Source organism: Stigmatopora nigra, chromosome 2, assembly GCF_051989575.1.
Source record: "Stigmatopora nigra isolate UIUO_SnigA chromosome 2, RoL_Snig_1.1, whole genome shotgun sequence".
Classification (NCBI taxonomy): Eukaryota; Metazoa; Chordata; class Actinopteri; order Syngnathiformes; family Syngnathidae; genus Stigmatopora; species Stigmatopora nigra.
Window position 1 is genome coordinate 10,695,628 of NC_135509.1, and position 14,710 is coordinate 10,710,337.

At 38.2% G+C, this 14,710-nt stretch overlaps 1 protein-coding gene across 1 annotated transcript in view; it reads right to left on the reverse strand.

The window, feature by feature from the left end:
* Positions 1 to 14,710, reverse strand: part of LOC144214864 (copine-8-like) — a 29,150-nt gene that overhangs the window by 5,151 nt on the left and 9,289 nt on the right. Inside the window, exons 5-19 of the mRNA XM_077743579.1 lie at positions 13,088 to 13,127; positions 11,932 to 12,008; positions 11,279 to 11,342; positions 9,899 to 10,002; positions 9,441 to 9,545; positions 7,445 to 7,486; positions 7,005 to 7,080; positions 5,814 to 5,870; positions 5,213 to 5,274; positions 5,040 to 5,086; positions 3,982 to 4,163; positions 3,122 to 3,249; positions 1,612 to 1,714; positions 1,214 to 1,271; positions 108 to 181 (exon numbers count right to left, since the gene is read on the reverse strand). Coding sequence (XP_077599705.1) covers positions 108 to 181; positions 1,214 to 1,271; positions 1,612 to 1,714; positions 3,122 to 3,249; positions 3,982 to 4,163; positions 5,040 to 5,086; positions 5,213 to 5,274; positions 5,814 to 5,870; positions 7,005 to 7,080; positions 7,445 to 7,486; positions 9,441 to 9,545; positions 9,899 to 10,002; positions 11,279 to 11,342; positions 11,932 to 12,008; positions 13,088 to 13,127 — 1,219 coding nt within the window. The remainder of the gene's footprint in view (positions 1 to 107; positions 182 to 1,213; positions 1,272 to 1,611; positions 1,715 to 3,121; positions 3,250 to 3,981; positions 4,164 to 5,039; positions 5,087 to 5,212; positions 5,275 to 5,813; positions 5,871 to 7,004; positions 7,081 to 7,444; positions 7,487 to 9,440; positions 9,546 to 9,898; positions 10,003 to 11,278; positions 11,343 to 11,931; positions 12,009 to 13,087; positions 13,128 to 14,710) is intronic.

Below are 14,710 nucleotides of genomic sequence, written 5' to 3' on the forward strand. Positions count from 1 at the left end.
TTTTGAGGGTTATCAATACTGACCAAAGAGAGTCCATTTTTTTTCGAGTTAGGCAGACGTTTTTCTGTCCAATTCTACTAGACAAAAGCCATCGGAATGTTTCGTACCTGAACAATGTCCCGTTCAGCAAAACGTCCTTGTGAAGAGATCCGTTCCTCATCTCCATCCAGTTCAATCATTTCTAAAAGAGAACAATTAAATGGACATGTCACAAAAAATTGCATTTGATCCATTCTCATTACAAAATAATACATAATTAATGGATTGATTGTCATTCATCATCCTCCAATGATTATTCACCGCCAGCCCCTCCCATTGCGATTGAATTGGACATCTGCTCCCCTCACTGGCATTGAAAAATAATCAGTCACATCCTTTCAACCCTCCCATTTCAAATAGATAAGCGTTGACGCTCCATTGATGTGTTTCAGTATCATTATCCCTGTCCATCACACCGCGAAAATTCACAAAAATATGTCTGGGTCGGCCTTTGTGGCATTACTCAAACTTGGTGAGGGGGTGAGCATTGGCCAGAGGAAGAAAACATTGATTACAATATGATATTATAGAATTATATTAAGGATTGTGAATTCATACAAAAGTTTCAAAGGATTTATACTGTCACAGTATGGGATCCAATGAAAAAAAATTCAAATTTGGGTATTAAAAGCTATTTTTAATAAGAATTGTTCTCAGGACAAGTAAACCTACTCATATGTACTATGCACTATTAAAGAAAAGTTGTCAGAACATGAAATTTCAAGTCACACAATTTTACCTGAACTAGAGTTCATTCTTTGTAAGAGGATCGCAGAGGGTGCTGAAGCCAAGAGTGGTAATCACACATTCTAGGTTCTATAAATAAAAAATTCTACTGGTGGAACATTGGGACATTACGTGGGAAATAGGCACTCGTCATTCAGGGTGACAATGGGGTATTTTCCCCTCAGCAATGGCGTGCCGCGAGAGCAACAATTATTAGGAAGAGGGCATGGAGAGAAGCCTTGTGCCATGTGGGAGTGGAGATAGCAAGTGTGGAATGGAGGATTAACGCCTAACACACACACACACACACACACACACACACACACACACACACACACACACACACACACACACACACACACACACACACACACACACACACACACACACACACACACACACACATACACACACACACACACGAGGGCACAATCTGCACGCCGCTTACCATCAAATTCCGCTGGTCCGACCCCGACAATTATAATTGACATGGGTAGAGAGGCAGCCTGTGAGGGTGAGAGGAAAAAGAAGGCATCAAAGGCAAGTGAGGGATTTGGCACTGTTTGCTATCTTTGGGGCTGCAGGCTGTCAGTGAAATAGTGCCGCTAATTACTGGCTGAGCCCAGGAGAAAAAGGAAGCACCATTGTGGAAAAAAAAAAGAAGAAAATCAATCTGCTTTTCTTTGTCGGCTAACTTTTCCCATTTTAATACTGATAGTTAGTGTGTCCGTAAAGAAGACGGGGGAAAACAGCAAGCAGTTCCCCGTCATAAAAACAACAATTTGGCTAAATATACCTTTACACAAGAATACAAGAGTTGACAGGATAATCATAAAAACGGCTTACATTGACGATAGACTCTTTGGTTTGAGCCATGTCTGTGATGACGCCGTCCGAGATGATGAGCAGGATGAAGTATTGAGAGCCGTCCGTCACTGCCGATGCGTACCTGCGATGGAAAGCAGGGTAAGGGAAGATGGCAAAACAATAAGGATGTTCTGCTGCGGGAAAACCAATTTGCGAGAGTTTATTGTGCCTCGTAAAAAAGTTTGAGGAGTCTTGAAAAGTCTGCTCTTTGACTTTTAAGTTGATTTGTGAATGTCGTGATTCCAGCAAAAAAAGACAAGTCATCTGACATTTGCACAAGTGCTCATTTCAGGGTCATTTTAGCCATTGCCAGTTTTTCCAAGATTGGATAACTTAGTTGTGAAATTGATATCATAGCAAAATGGTAATACTAAATTGGAAATATTTGATGCGTCAAGACATCTCATAAAAAAGTGAATGGAAAAGTAGTTCGGCAGAGATTGTTTTTAGGCCTGAGAAAATGTCTCAGAAATGTCTCCTTGCATACTTGTAAAGTTATTCATGCAAAAGTATTACATACATGGGCATACGATTCTAGTATACACCCACTATATTCTCAACAAAATATTCTAAAAATGCGAGCACAAGTAAAACATTTAAAGAATACATTTCTTATGTTAAAGTTGATAATTTTTGATTGTAGAAAAAAAACAATCTTTATTCTTCAAAAGTTTTACTCCACAGCTCTAAGTCAGTTTAAAAAAAACATACAAGAGGATAAAGAAGCTTTCTTCTTCTGTACAATATGACTCGCAAGAAACATTATGTGAGATTACATATTCGGACCATCACTCTAATTAACCAGAGTCCGAACTGCTGCTGGTTCTGCTTTGCAGTCCTGCACAGACATTTGTCATCATAGAAGAAGAGATGACGTTTCCGAAGGTCTGATGAATATTTCAGTGTCAACACTACGAATCAAAATGGTAGCTACTGTTAAGCTTGCAGCCACAGAATAAGAAACCAGCAAAAAAAAAAAAAAGTACCTATTCTGTGTCACGGCAAAGTGAAGGTTTGGGGAAAACAGATCATGCTATAATTCTATTTACCAAATTGTATTAAAAAAACTCATAAAGGGAAATTGGATTAGTGCTAATTTGTTTCTCAATTACCAATTGTGAATGGGATTTTTACATACTGTAACAAAAAACAGGAATAGTCTCTTTTGCTATTTTTTACCAAAATGAGTGGAATAAAATGAATTGCAAAAATGGCAACTCATCCTCAATAAATTGATGAAGAGCACCTAAATTCGTACTGTGTTGGCCTTTTAAGTAACGGTCTCAAGCATGACCCAGCATTTTGTTTTAATCGAGTTCCGCCCACATTACGCACGATGCATCCCAAAAGTGAACCCCACACAACAATCCCCAACAAGACAGATGAGCAAGACTAAATTGCTAACACAGCCATTTCATCATTGCATGTGGGTGGAGCGTGGTGGTTAAGTTTGCTGATTGGTCATAAAAGCTGATAGCCTAATTAGTACCTGGCCACGTGGTTGATGACCGGGGAGAAGTGGGTGGGCCCGTAGAGACGCACTGACTTGAGACTCTGATAATAAGCCTCCATCACGCCCTCGATCCCGCTGCAGTACGGATTCTGCGGGTTGCCATTCTGCAGGTGTAAGCATACACAACAGTAATGATGAATTAAAGTGGTAATGCTTTTTTTTCGAATATTATTATTATTATTTTTGTTTCAGTGCCAATGAAAGTAACAAATTATGAAAATATCATTGAACATGAAGGTTCAATTCAGGCTACATTTTCTTGCACTTCTCAACTTTACACTAGAGGGAGAATTCATTTAAACAGTGTCTTTCCATTAGCTTTAAGTCAAATCCTGACAACAATCAAAGGTAGGAAACTGTAGAATTTCAGTGTTTTGTTTCACAAAAAAATCTATGATAAATGGATAAAAAATAACTTTGAAAATACAAGTTTGTTTGTTTTAACAACTGATCCTCCTTTGTTTTTTTCTGAAAATTTTAAGAGTGTGAGGATGCCACATGTTCAAATTAAACCACTATAGGAGGATGTTCATATTTCAGTTCTAAGTGGCGAAATGAACGTATGTGTGCCTGTTAGCACTAACGCCTCTGGAGAAACATCTGGAAGAAAGAGCAGATGTGCCAACACTATCTTTGCAACTCTGTTAGTGATGAAGATTCAGACTTCTCATTAACATAAATGACATCATCCTTCACCTACCAGTGACATTTCAGAATTTGGTTAAAAACTCAATCAATTAAATTACCTTCACTAAGCAACATGAAATCCTCCGTCCATCCCACATCAATAAAGTAGTTGTAATCAAGTTGACATTTATGAGATGAAGCGTCCTCACCAGAGCGAACTCGTGCGAGACGCGTCCGTCGGGCGGCAACTTGGCTCCAAAGCCCAGCGCAGGGAACATCTTGTCGCTGTCGTAGTCCTGGATGATCTCTCCCACTGCCCGCAATGCCATGGCATAGTCATTCAGCTGGTACGGACTCATGTAGTGCAAAGAGGTGGGCTGCGAAGGGTTGCCTGTAGCAAAATACATTTCTTAGCATTCCAAAAATGGACTGTCCCAAAAGTACAACATAAAGGATCACCTCCTCCCTTTAATAAGCTGTAATTCTCACACTCCAGCGCCCCTGACTCATTTAGCAACAAAAACCCGCTGCGGCCTCGAGCCAAAATGTCGGGAATAAAACAATTGCGCTGCTAATATCATCGTTTGTTTTTGCAATCACACCAACCAGCAACGGCATGGCGAGTAGACGCATGTGCACAGGCCCCTAAAGTTAATTATGTTTAATAACTCTTGCTGCTGTTACGTGTCTGCCCCGAAGGCACCTTATAAAGCCTCATAAGAGAATAATTATCAAGGCTTCCCTCTAGAAAGTTGGAGAAACTAGTGGAGGATCATTTTTCCTTTTTGATGGCCCAGCAGAAATTGATATCGGTGATGGAAAAGTAGAGATGTAATGTAAATTTGGACAAGTTTTAATAATCTTCGTATGCATAATCATTTGTATCCCTTTTTTTAAAATTTAAACTTTTCATTGGCTGCCATTGAGAAGGATGGACATAAAATCTTATATACATAAAATAAATAAATAAATAAATATTTATATATATATATATATATATATATATATATATATATATATATATATATATATATATATATATATATATATATATACATATATATATATATAAAAACATAAACATTTGTAAAAAGGTGGAACGAATATTAAAGTGGCTCGGCATGTCGGATTGACAATTAAATAAAAAGTCACTCAAGTTTATTTGCCATTTAAAACAAAAGCACGCGATGCCAATCTAGAAGGCGTAAATGATACGGGAGACCCAGCGTGTTGCCTTCCGTCACTCGAAGTGAGAACACGCACTCACCGTTTGACGCCGTGAAATCAATCGCCACTGTGAAATTAATCTGCGTCCTGCAAAGACAAAAAAAGACTCACTATCAATTCTGTGCCCTCCATTTGCAACCCACGAAGCAATTGGAAAGCCCCGCAATTAAGAGGCAAGTTCCGGCTCGCCTGTCTGTCTACATTTGGGCTTACCCGCCTCGGATGAAGTCCAAGAAGGACAGCTCTGTGTCCACCAAGCACGACAGTAGGGTTACCTGCAGCACAACACGTTTTTTTTACCATCTTCAGTAATATTTCAACATGGAAAGTTAGACTTGCCATACACAGTCGACTTTCAATTATTTTGAGCAATCATTTTTGTAATCAGTGTTAGCTAACTTTCATATTTTGCATTGAGAAAATCTAATGGCACATAATAAAAAAACATTTCATTAAAAGTTGATGCGCAGCTTGACTATATTTTCAATTTTATACTGCTAGACAATTTCATTTAAAGGCTTTTGATTTACTATTTTTTTTTTGTTGATTCTGTTCTAATTTTACGTCGGTGCCATAAATAGATACAGAGATACAATTTTCAAATAAAGCCAAATTAGAAAAGTTCTCATTTGATTGGTTAGAACTTGCCCATACTCAAAAAACAGGTTGAAATTTATTTTAAAAAAATCCATTACAGCAAATACATCAAATAGAATGTGTAAAATGTTTAATAAACATTTTATATTCAGTTAACAAAAGACTCTTTGGCATTTTACTAAATTTTGGGGATACACAAAGACAGATTAGAGCTCACCGTTCCCGAGTTTTGGTACTTTTTCTTCTTCTTCCCTTTCTTCTTTGGATTCAGCACCTGAAACCAGAAAAACAACAAACATTTACAGCAATTGGCTTATGATATTATGGTGTTGAGGTTGCGTGAACTAAACACACTCAGGACTACGACTGGCTGCCCTTGCTTTGTTTGAGCCTACCCAATACGATGTCGCCATAATCTGAAGAGTTCAAGGAAACGAACAGACTTTGATGTCAGATATCAATAGAACGCGTTGCCCTATTCTCCTTCATGTAGTGCAAGACGTGTGGAGCCAAAGGCATGGGAATATGTTCTAAAGAAGGCAGTGTAGGCAAAATGGAGATTGCATGTTTGATGGCATGCAAAGGGGGAGCATAGCAGTTTTTTTTCAGCGTCTTCTCCTCGTCAGCATTTTGTCTCGCTCTCGACCTTCACTGATGGTTTGTTCAGAAAGACGAAGTCAATGCCATACTTTACACCAATTAAGGAAGGAATGTTGCAAGCACAACACGATAATACTCACTACACTTCAATACAGGTTAACGCAGTACTCGATAGCCATTGCTATTCTTATATTGGGTGCCTTGTTATTGTGTATTTGCTGTGTTGTGTGAATGTTTCTCCTTTTTGTGAGCACGTTTCCTTCTTGTCTAAGTATCTTGACTCATCTTACTGTCTGGAAATTAAAACATAATTCACTCTTAATTTGTTTTTTCCCCCTCTTCAGCAAGTAAAATGATTGACTCGCCCATTGCATAACATTCTACTTATTTGCCTTCAAGTACTCTTGGCTCACTATCAAAGTACACTTCATGTCCTTTTGCACCGTCAAGTGCCTTCCGATGAGTTATCAAGTATTTGGCAGAATATGCTTGCTGGCAAGATAACAAGATTTACATATCATCTGATAAATTAACCATGAAAAATAATCATATATTCCCAAATGGAATTGTTTACCGGACGGCCTCCCAAAAGCCCCAAATCAGTGTTTTCACCGTGATACCTTTCAGGAAACTAAACAGTTTTTAGTGTTAAACGAAACTAAAAAAATAACAGATTGGCATCAAAGAATGACATTGCAAAGCCTCTATTTTGAATGGAATAATCACTAATGATCAGGTCAATTCAATTGTCCAAATCACAATTTAAATGAATGTTTCAGTCCCAGTACAGGTATGCGGATGACATTACCTCATAAATATGGAACTGCGATTGGCTTCTGGACATTTCTCTGTAGCTCGTTGTGAAGTCCCCGATAAAGTCGTGTCTGTGTGGGGAAGGACACAGACGCATGCAGACACACACGGTCAGGGTTGTCCCGTAAAAGCGTGACGAGCACCACATCGTGCCAACTGATATCTCAAAATATCTCTGCTCACCAGCCGATTGGCGATTTGCATTATTGAATGACACGGATGGTAATTGCCGCGCTCGCAATCTGCTTTTGAAAAATAGCGTGAAGCTCATCAAATTTGGGCTGTGATCATAAATGAGGCAAAGATCTCGTAACATTGATGTGAATGTTGCGGTATGTTATGGCCAGTTAAATAGGATCTACAGTGTGCATGCAAAATGAGACTATAAAAAAAGTAAAAGTCTGGCCATTAAATCCAGATGTCGTGTGTCCTCACCCCCCATCTCTGTCCCAGTCGTACACCTCCACTTTGATGCTCCTAGAAAACAGAAAAACAAAATAACAAGACCATTAAATGTAAAATTCATACATTTAGATACAATAGGTTTAATACACTGAGGACAAAATTGATTCTTATTCATTTTATTAAACCACTGACCCTTTACAGTGAAAATGAGAAGTCATTGTTAAAAATGATACAAACTATTAAATCATTTTAATCATTATTGTTTTTTGTCAATATTATTTTGTAATCATGAATAAATGTACAAATTACAACAATTTTCAATGACATAAATACATTGGTTACAGGCCCAGTCGTAGTGTTTAACTAATTGCGTGCAATTAACCGCGATATACGTCCAATTAATTTAAACCGTGAAGACTGACTGTGAATGCTCATAATTCAGTGCTACTGATGTCAATGACAAACTGCCATTGACACCCAATTAGCCAATGAGCGTTCTACAAGGGTTAAATAAATCATAACTTGTGCATGACAGGAATGATAGCAGTTAAATGACGCTTTGCCTACTTTATAACCTGACAGGCAATAAAAAGCGCTGGCATTTTAAAGGTCTGATATTTAACCTTAAAATCATACATGAATAAAAAATGTGCTTCTGCAGGTTTAAGGTCAAGTCATTACAAATGCAAATCCCCTTTTTTCTCCATGAACAAGTGGGGGAGAGTCCACGTAATCCAACACAGAGCGCTGCTTGATTATAACACCATTAAAATATGCAGTGCTTCCTTTTAATCTCATGAGTAAAGGCTGCACTTTAATCTCTATCAAGTGCAGCTTCTTCTCCATATCAAGTACAGGATATGTATTAGAGTATAAACATATTGAAATGATACAATGGACACGTATGCTCTTAATATGATAAATTTCACTTGTGCACAGATGTAAGGTTTCTTCGTAAAGAATCTAATTGCGCTTGCTTCTTTCATTAAAGTGGGCAAAGTAATCATTAAGACACATTTTGATGAATGCTTTAACAGGTCCATTAGAAACATTATTATATTTGCTCTAGGTCTAGATTTTAGTATCATAATGAGTCACACTGGGATATCTCCATAGCGACTATCGGAAAGGTGATTTTAATAAACACATGCAAAACAAAAATGGATTTGTTTTACTGTATAAATAGAAATTATTTGACAGTATTACATTTTTAAATGTATTTTTGTCCCATTGAGAAGGACTAGACATGAAGAAAAAGAGAGATATCTGTTTTGATCTTTCTACTGGCACTGCTATTGATAACAAGAGACATGTCATCTATTTGTACTGGGAGGGTTGGCGGTGATCATTCACTGCGTGGCACTCCCAATTCAAATAGATTGGATGTCTTGCATCGTCAATGGTACTGAAACATGAGTCTTTACTACAAACCATCCTAATTAAAATGGATTGGACGTCTATCGGTTCCACTGGCAGCCAATCAGTTAAGTACATTTTTCTTAACATCAATAGCAGAGCTATTAGTCACAGTATTTTCAGACTTAAAGCCATACTTTCCTCCTACCGTTTCAAACCCTGTAGTTTAATAGTCCAGTGTGGCTTATATATGAAATTTTACAGCCCGGTGAGTTATATGTCCTTATTAACTACTGTATATTCCTGGCAATAAGGTGCACTTAAAACTTTTGATTTATTTCCGAAATGTGTCTTGTAATGTGGTGCACTTTAAGTGGGGATCGAGTTTGAAAAATCTGTAAATGTGGTGCGGGACAGCTTTATCAAGACTGGCAGACAACTGAATTACAACCAAATTTGTGAATAAATTGCAGTGTTATTGGACAATGAGAAGGAACCTTGTGTGTCGGATGGTAAACTCGCCCTATTGGCCGAGCTGTTTATTTTGGATACGTCGTATGGCTGCCAAAATATGCCAAGTACTACTTTGTGGTTGCACCTTATAGTCAGGTGGGCCTCACAGTTAAAAATAACAATTTTTTTTTTATGGTGATGCAAGGATGCAGTGTACCTGTCATAGTCGCCATTGCAGAGTGCTCTAACGGGAATCTTGAAGGCCTGCCACACAGGATCCAGAGTGTTCTTCACCACCTCTGTCTTGTGGCAAATGGTGAACCTGACACACACACAGTTGTCAATATCTTGCTTGATTCAAATGTTTGCATTACACCCCAAAAATCAACTATAATTTGTATTATGCATGTTCGACAACTGTAAGATACTAATAAGCTTGATTTAAGGGATAATGGGTACTGAATTTTTCTGTTCTATCTGGATCCAGATTGCCTATGAATATATACATCTAGCAGAGGATTATATAAGAACAACACATTTAGTGCTTATAGAGTATACACAGCAGCTTTCTGGAGCGTGAACAATCAGTGTCTATGTGTGTTTTAGCGTGTGTGTGTTGGAGGAACAACAACAACAACAACGGCGGCTGAGGCGAGCAGCAGCTTGTCAACTCACGATCCGTCTTCATTACTACGGTAGAAGACGAGGAAGGGGTCCGACTTGCCAAAGAAATCCTTTTTGTCCAATTTGTTGCCGCAGAACTGCAGCATGACCGACTCCTGCCAACATCACACACAGTCACAAACACACACATTGCAATGACTGCCGTGGCGACAAAGTATGACGGGTCAATTCAAGAAAACTTTCCATTTGACTTCATTTTACCGTTGACTGAGGCTTTGGGTTCATACAGTATTCTTAACGAAGCTACAGTGTGATTCATTTGGATTGGCGCAAATACTTGCATGGGGAATTCATTTTCTTCATTTTCATGTGGTAGAAAACAAACAGTGGTCTCGGGGGTGACCGAGCAAATTGATCTATTTTCAATTTTTTTGTGCTTGCTCTAAAAACAATCCCCGTTGAAGTAGAAAAAGAGTGTGGTAATTGGCATCAAGGGAGGCTGTTGAGGCGATACATCTCCACTGAACACCGACCGGGCATTGGATATTGGGAAGGGGCCAAGTTTAGCCTGGGTTGCAAGTGGAATTCAAGGAGTCCTTGCTGCATTTACATATTAGTGTATATGAAAGTATATATTATATATATATATATATATATATATATATATATATATATATATATATATATATATATATATATATATATATATATATATATATATATATATATATATATATATATATATATATATATATATATATATATATATATATATATATATATATATATATATATATATATATATATATATATATATATATATTTAGCATATTATAATCCTATTTATTTTATCACATGAATATTTAACATGTGAGATGTTGATTTAACAAACAAACAAATCCATTATTCTTCAATTGACACAACTGCTATTTATTGATCTAAAAAAAGTCTTACTTGAGAGAGCAAAAAAATAATGGCTCTTGTTCCCATGGCAACAAGAACAACTAGAACATAGGAAACAACTGCTGTGGACCCCAACATAAAATTACTGTTGATCGCATCTATAACATGATATACATATTATCTGTAGCAATGCTGGATAACATAAAAAAAGAAAGAAAGTAAGAATAAACGTGCTGACATCATCATCATTTCTACTTCTCGTACCGTTTGTGGCAGCAGCAAGAAGCTATTTTTAGAAAGTCCGCTTTTAGATACTGGCGTTCTAATTTTAGCGCCGTCGGGAGCGTCTACTGACAAACACACACGCTCTCCATGCCGCATTTAGGAGAAGGAGGACATTTGTGTGTCGGGGTGTCTACTAAAAAAAACTAAGCGAGGCATACGTGAGACACATTTTTGTGCCCGAGCATCCACTGACAAACAAGCACGCTCATTGTGTTGCATTTGTCGAATGTTGGTGTGTCTCACCCGGCAGTTGCTCAGCTCCTCAGCTCTGACAATCAACGTTCCACATTTCTTCCCAGGAATACCCCTGCAGCACATCACAGTTCATGCTTTATATTACGGGACACCTTTTAAATCTTGTATTGTCTTTATCCTCCCACAAAAGTGGGAAATCAAGACAGCTTTTTTTGTTTTGGCATGTCTCTGTTGTGGAATATTGTCATTTTCAATCATTTCAAAAGAAGAACCATGAGTTATAAGCTTGGACATGGCATGAATTATCCTTTTCAGACACAGTGGTGATTAATTAATTAATCAAATTCAAATGAATACAGAAATCCACTCAGGTCATGGCCCCAAAGTGAGACGCTAAAGGATATTTTATTTTTTAATAGAGTCTAATTGATTGCCAGTCATTGGCAGCGATCAATTGGCTGTGAATGCTCATCTTCAACTGCCATTGACAGTGGTGCACGTCTAATCCGTTTTGATTGGGAGGGGTGAATGAGTAAACATTCATTCGCCCCTCCCAGTCGGAATTAATTGACATCTAACACCATATCTGGCAGCCAGTGAGCTAAGAGTGTACTCTGTCTGGGGAAAAAAGTTATAATTCATGCATGAAAATATAAAGTAGTTCTTCTGTCTAATACTGACATAATGGATACGCAACTCACATCAAAACTCTTTCCAAGCGGCTTCCCAATGAGCCCACAATCTCACCCAGTGTGCAAAAGGCTTGGCCAAGGAAATCCTGCATTGGAAAAGGGGAAAAAACATTGATGTCAATAGCAGCTAATAGATAAAGTACTATTTAAAACATATGGATAGCATAGTGTCTTTTCCTAGGCCTTAAATTTCCCAGTCAATTTGAAAGCCGCACGCCAGTTTTGACATGAAGGCTCGAAGGACTAATAGTAGTGTCCTTGTAAATGCCCTGAGGGCCTTTTTGCAAGAGGATTGGCTTCAGGAGCATCAACAACAATAACAATTCTGTGCAATGATATGCGCATATATACGCACACACACACCCACCCACACAAACACGTGCAGGCGAGTGTAGACGTCCTGCAGGCGCAATTCTTTTGCAAAGACCCTGGCTCGAAGAGAGCCACAACACAGCAAGGTCCTCCCGTGCTTGACGACGAAGAAACATGACAAAAAGCGGCGACCTTTCCAAGAGGAGTTCACTGGGAAGAAGACTCAAGTACAAATGTGCGGCTGAGGACAATTGTAATGTAGCCCAACACACACACAATCGAGGCTTTCTTATAATTTCTGGTAAAACACACAACAATAAAATCCGTTTCTGAATTTAAAAAAAAAACGTATTCAAAATTCAAATTTAGGTAGTTTTATCTTTGACATGGCATTAAAATAGGTTAATTTATTCTATGACTACATTAGTAACTTAAATCTTAAATCAACTCTATACATGGAATAAAAAAATAAATTTCTGTTCCAGTCTAGTACAAAACTCAAGAAAATATGGACTGCTTTCATCAAGAAAGTGTACCTAATTAAAAGTAACCAAAAAATTGCTTAATATCGGGGTTCCACACAATATTGCAGGGTAACTTAGAATGCAGATGCAATGCTCTGATTTATGACTTTTAAAGTGCTGCACATATTCAGTAGAACTTGAAATATTTGTCTTGTATAAAATAAAATAAACATGTTATTTTATTCCATTTTTGGGACCTATGACAGACCCCTACGAGATATCACATTATTGATAGTGAAATATAGTAATGGAGGTGATGTGTTGGCTTTGGACGGTTTCACAGTATTTTAGCAAGAAGTACTATTAAAAAAAATCAAATATATACTCACATGTTTGGAGAGGTTGTCACTTTTGCAGTCCAAATCGTACCTGAGTGGAGAAGAGCCATGATATTAACCCTCATGCAAAAATGTTAACTTTTAATTATGATTCATTTTCACAAGGCAATCACTGAAGTCCTTCACTCATTAACTCATTGGCTGCTAATGAGCCTGCTAGATTCAGTGACTAACGTTAATTCGGCCCTCCCAGTCAACATGGATTGGACATGTGGTGCCTTCAGTGGCATAGAAAGGTGACCAATCATGGCCAGTTATCTCAATGTAAATGCATTGGACATTTATTACCCTCAATGGCAATAGAGATTAATAATTTAAAAATAATAGTAAAGTCTAGTTGATTGCTGGCAATCAATTGTGACATTTCAAGTACCAATGACGGGCAATTCCCGCCTAAATGGATTGGATTTCTATACCCATCAATGGCCGGCCAAGAGTGAAGACTTCTTTTGGCATAGTTTTTTCGTGAGATGTAGAAAAATGGGGTGTGTGTGTGCTGGCGGCGAAAGGCACAGGTGCGCTTCATGTGTTCCGTCGGCCTGTGTCACTTTGGACACCTCATGAATCATTCATATGATCTTGTTTCATAATGAGACACACTGACAAGTGTGTGTTTTTGCTTGTATTTGTGTGAGCACATGAGTAAAGAGAAGAAGGGAGGGCTGGCATTCAAAACAACATGATGGATGTATATGTTGATTCAACCATGTGAGTACAGACACACACACACACAAAAACCCACGCACACAGACACATATTCCCGCAAAAACACACAAGCATGCAGATATCCCATGGCGACTCGCAGGCACAATTTGTGGATGACATCACTCGGCGTCGCGCCAGATAGGATTCCGCTTCCTGTGTTGTCCGTCTCCTTATTGGGTGTGTGAGTGTAAAATGAGGTGGTGGGGGAGCGGGACTGACTAATGATGGCACACAAATCCACATGCATACACACAGACGAGACTGCAAAAAAATAATACGTGCGCATCTGGAAAGCCATTTAAGCATGGATTGGAGTTTCTTGCGATCTTTGTGACAAAACAATTTCTTATTAGTCATGTTTTCCTCGCTAATAGTGTTACTTTCTCCGCAGTCCAACACAAATAAACCATACTATGGCTGACAAAGTAGACCAATCATGTCAACACTAGTAGCCTCTTGGTTCTTACTTGTTGTACAAAATGGCTTCAGCCAAAAACACTTTCTCAAGCCGGTTTAATGATGGTTTACTATGCAAATGCTGGAAAAAGCTTTTTAAAATGACATATTGAAATTCTAATTATTATTTGTATATTCACTTTTAGGGGGACTACTTAAATTGTTATTGAATCAAGTTGCTTTTTCAATGTCTCTTTAGTCGAGAGACTCTAAAAGCACAAGGGAAGAACATGCAGAACCTCTCCTGGCTAACAATATGTCTCGAAATATGAAATGTCATTAATCAGTGTGATCGATGAGTAGACATCCCTACAATGACAGCGAGAGATCCCTTTCGACTTTTCCCCCCGGAGGGCATCACAACAAAACAGACGCTTTGTTTCGTAGATTTAGCAAAAAAAAAGGAGATTAGATAGATTATGCCTGGCAAATGTCATTCAGGGCTTTCCAAAT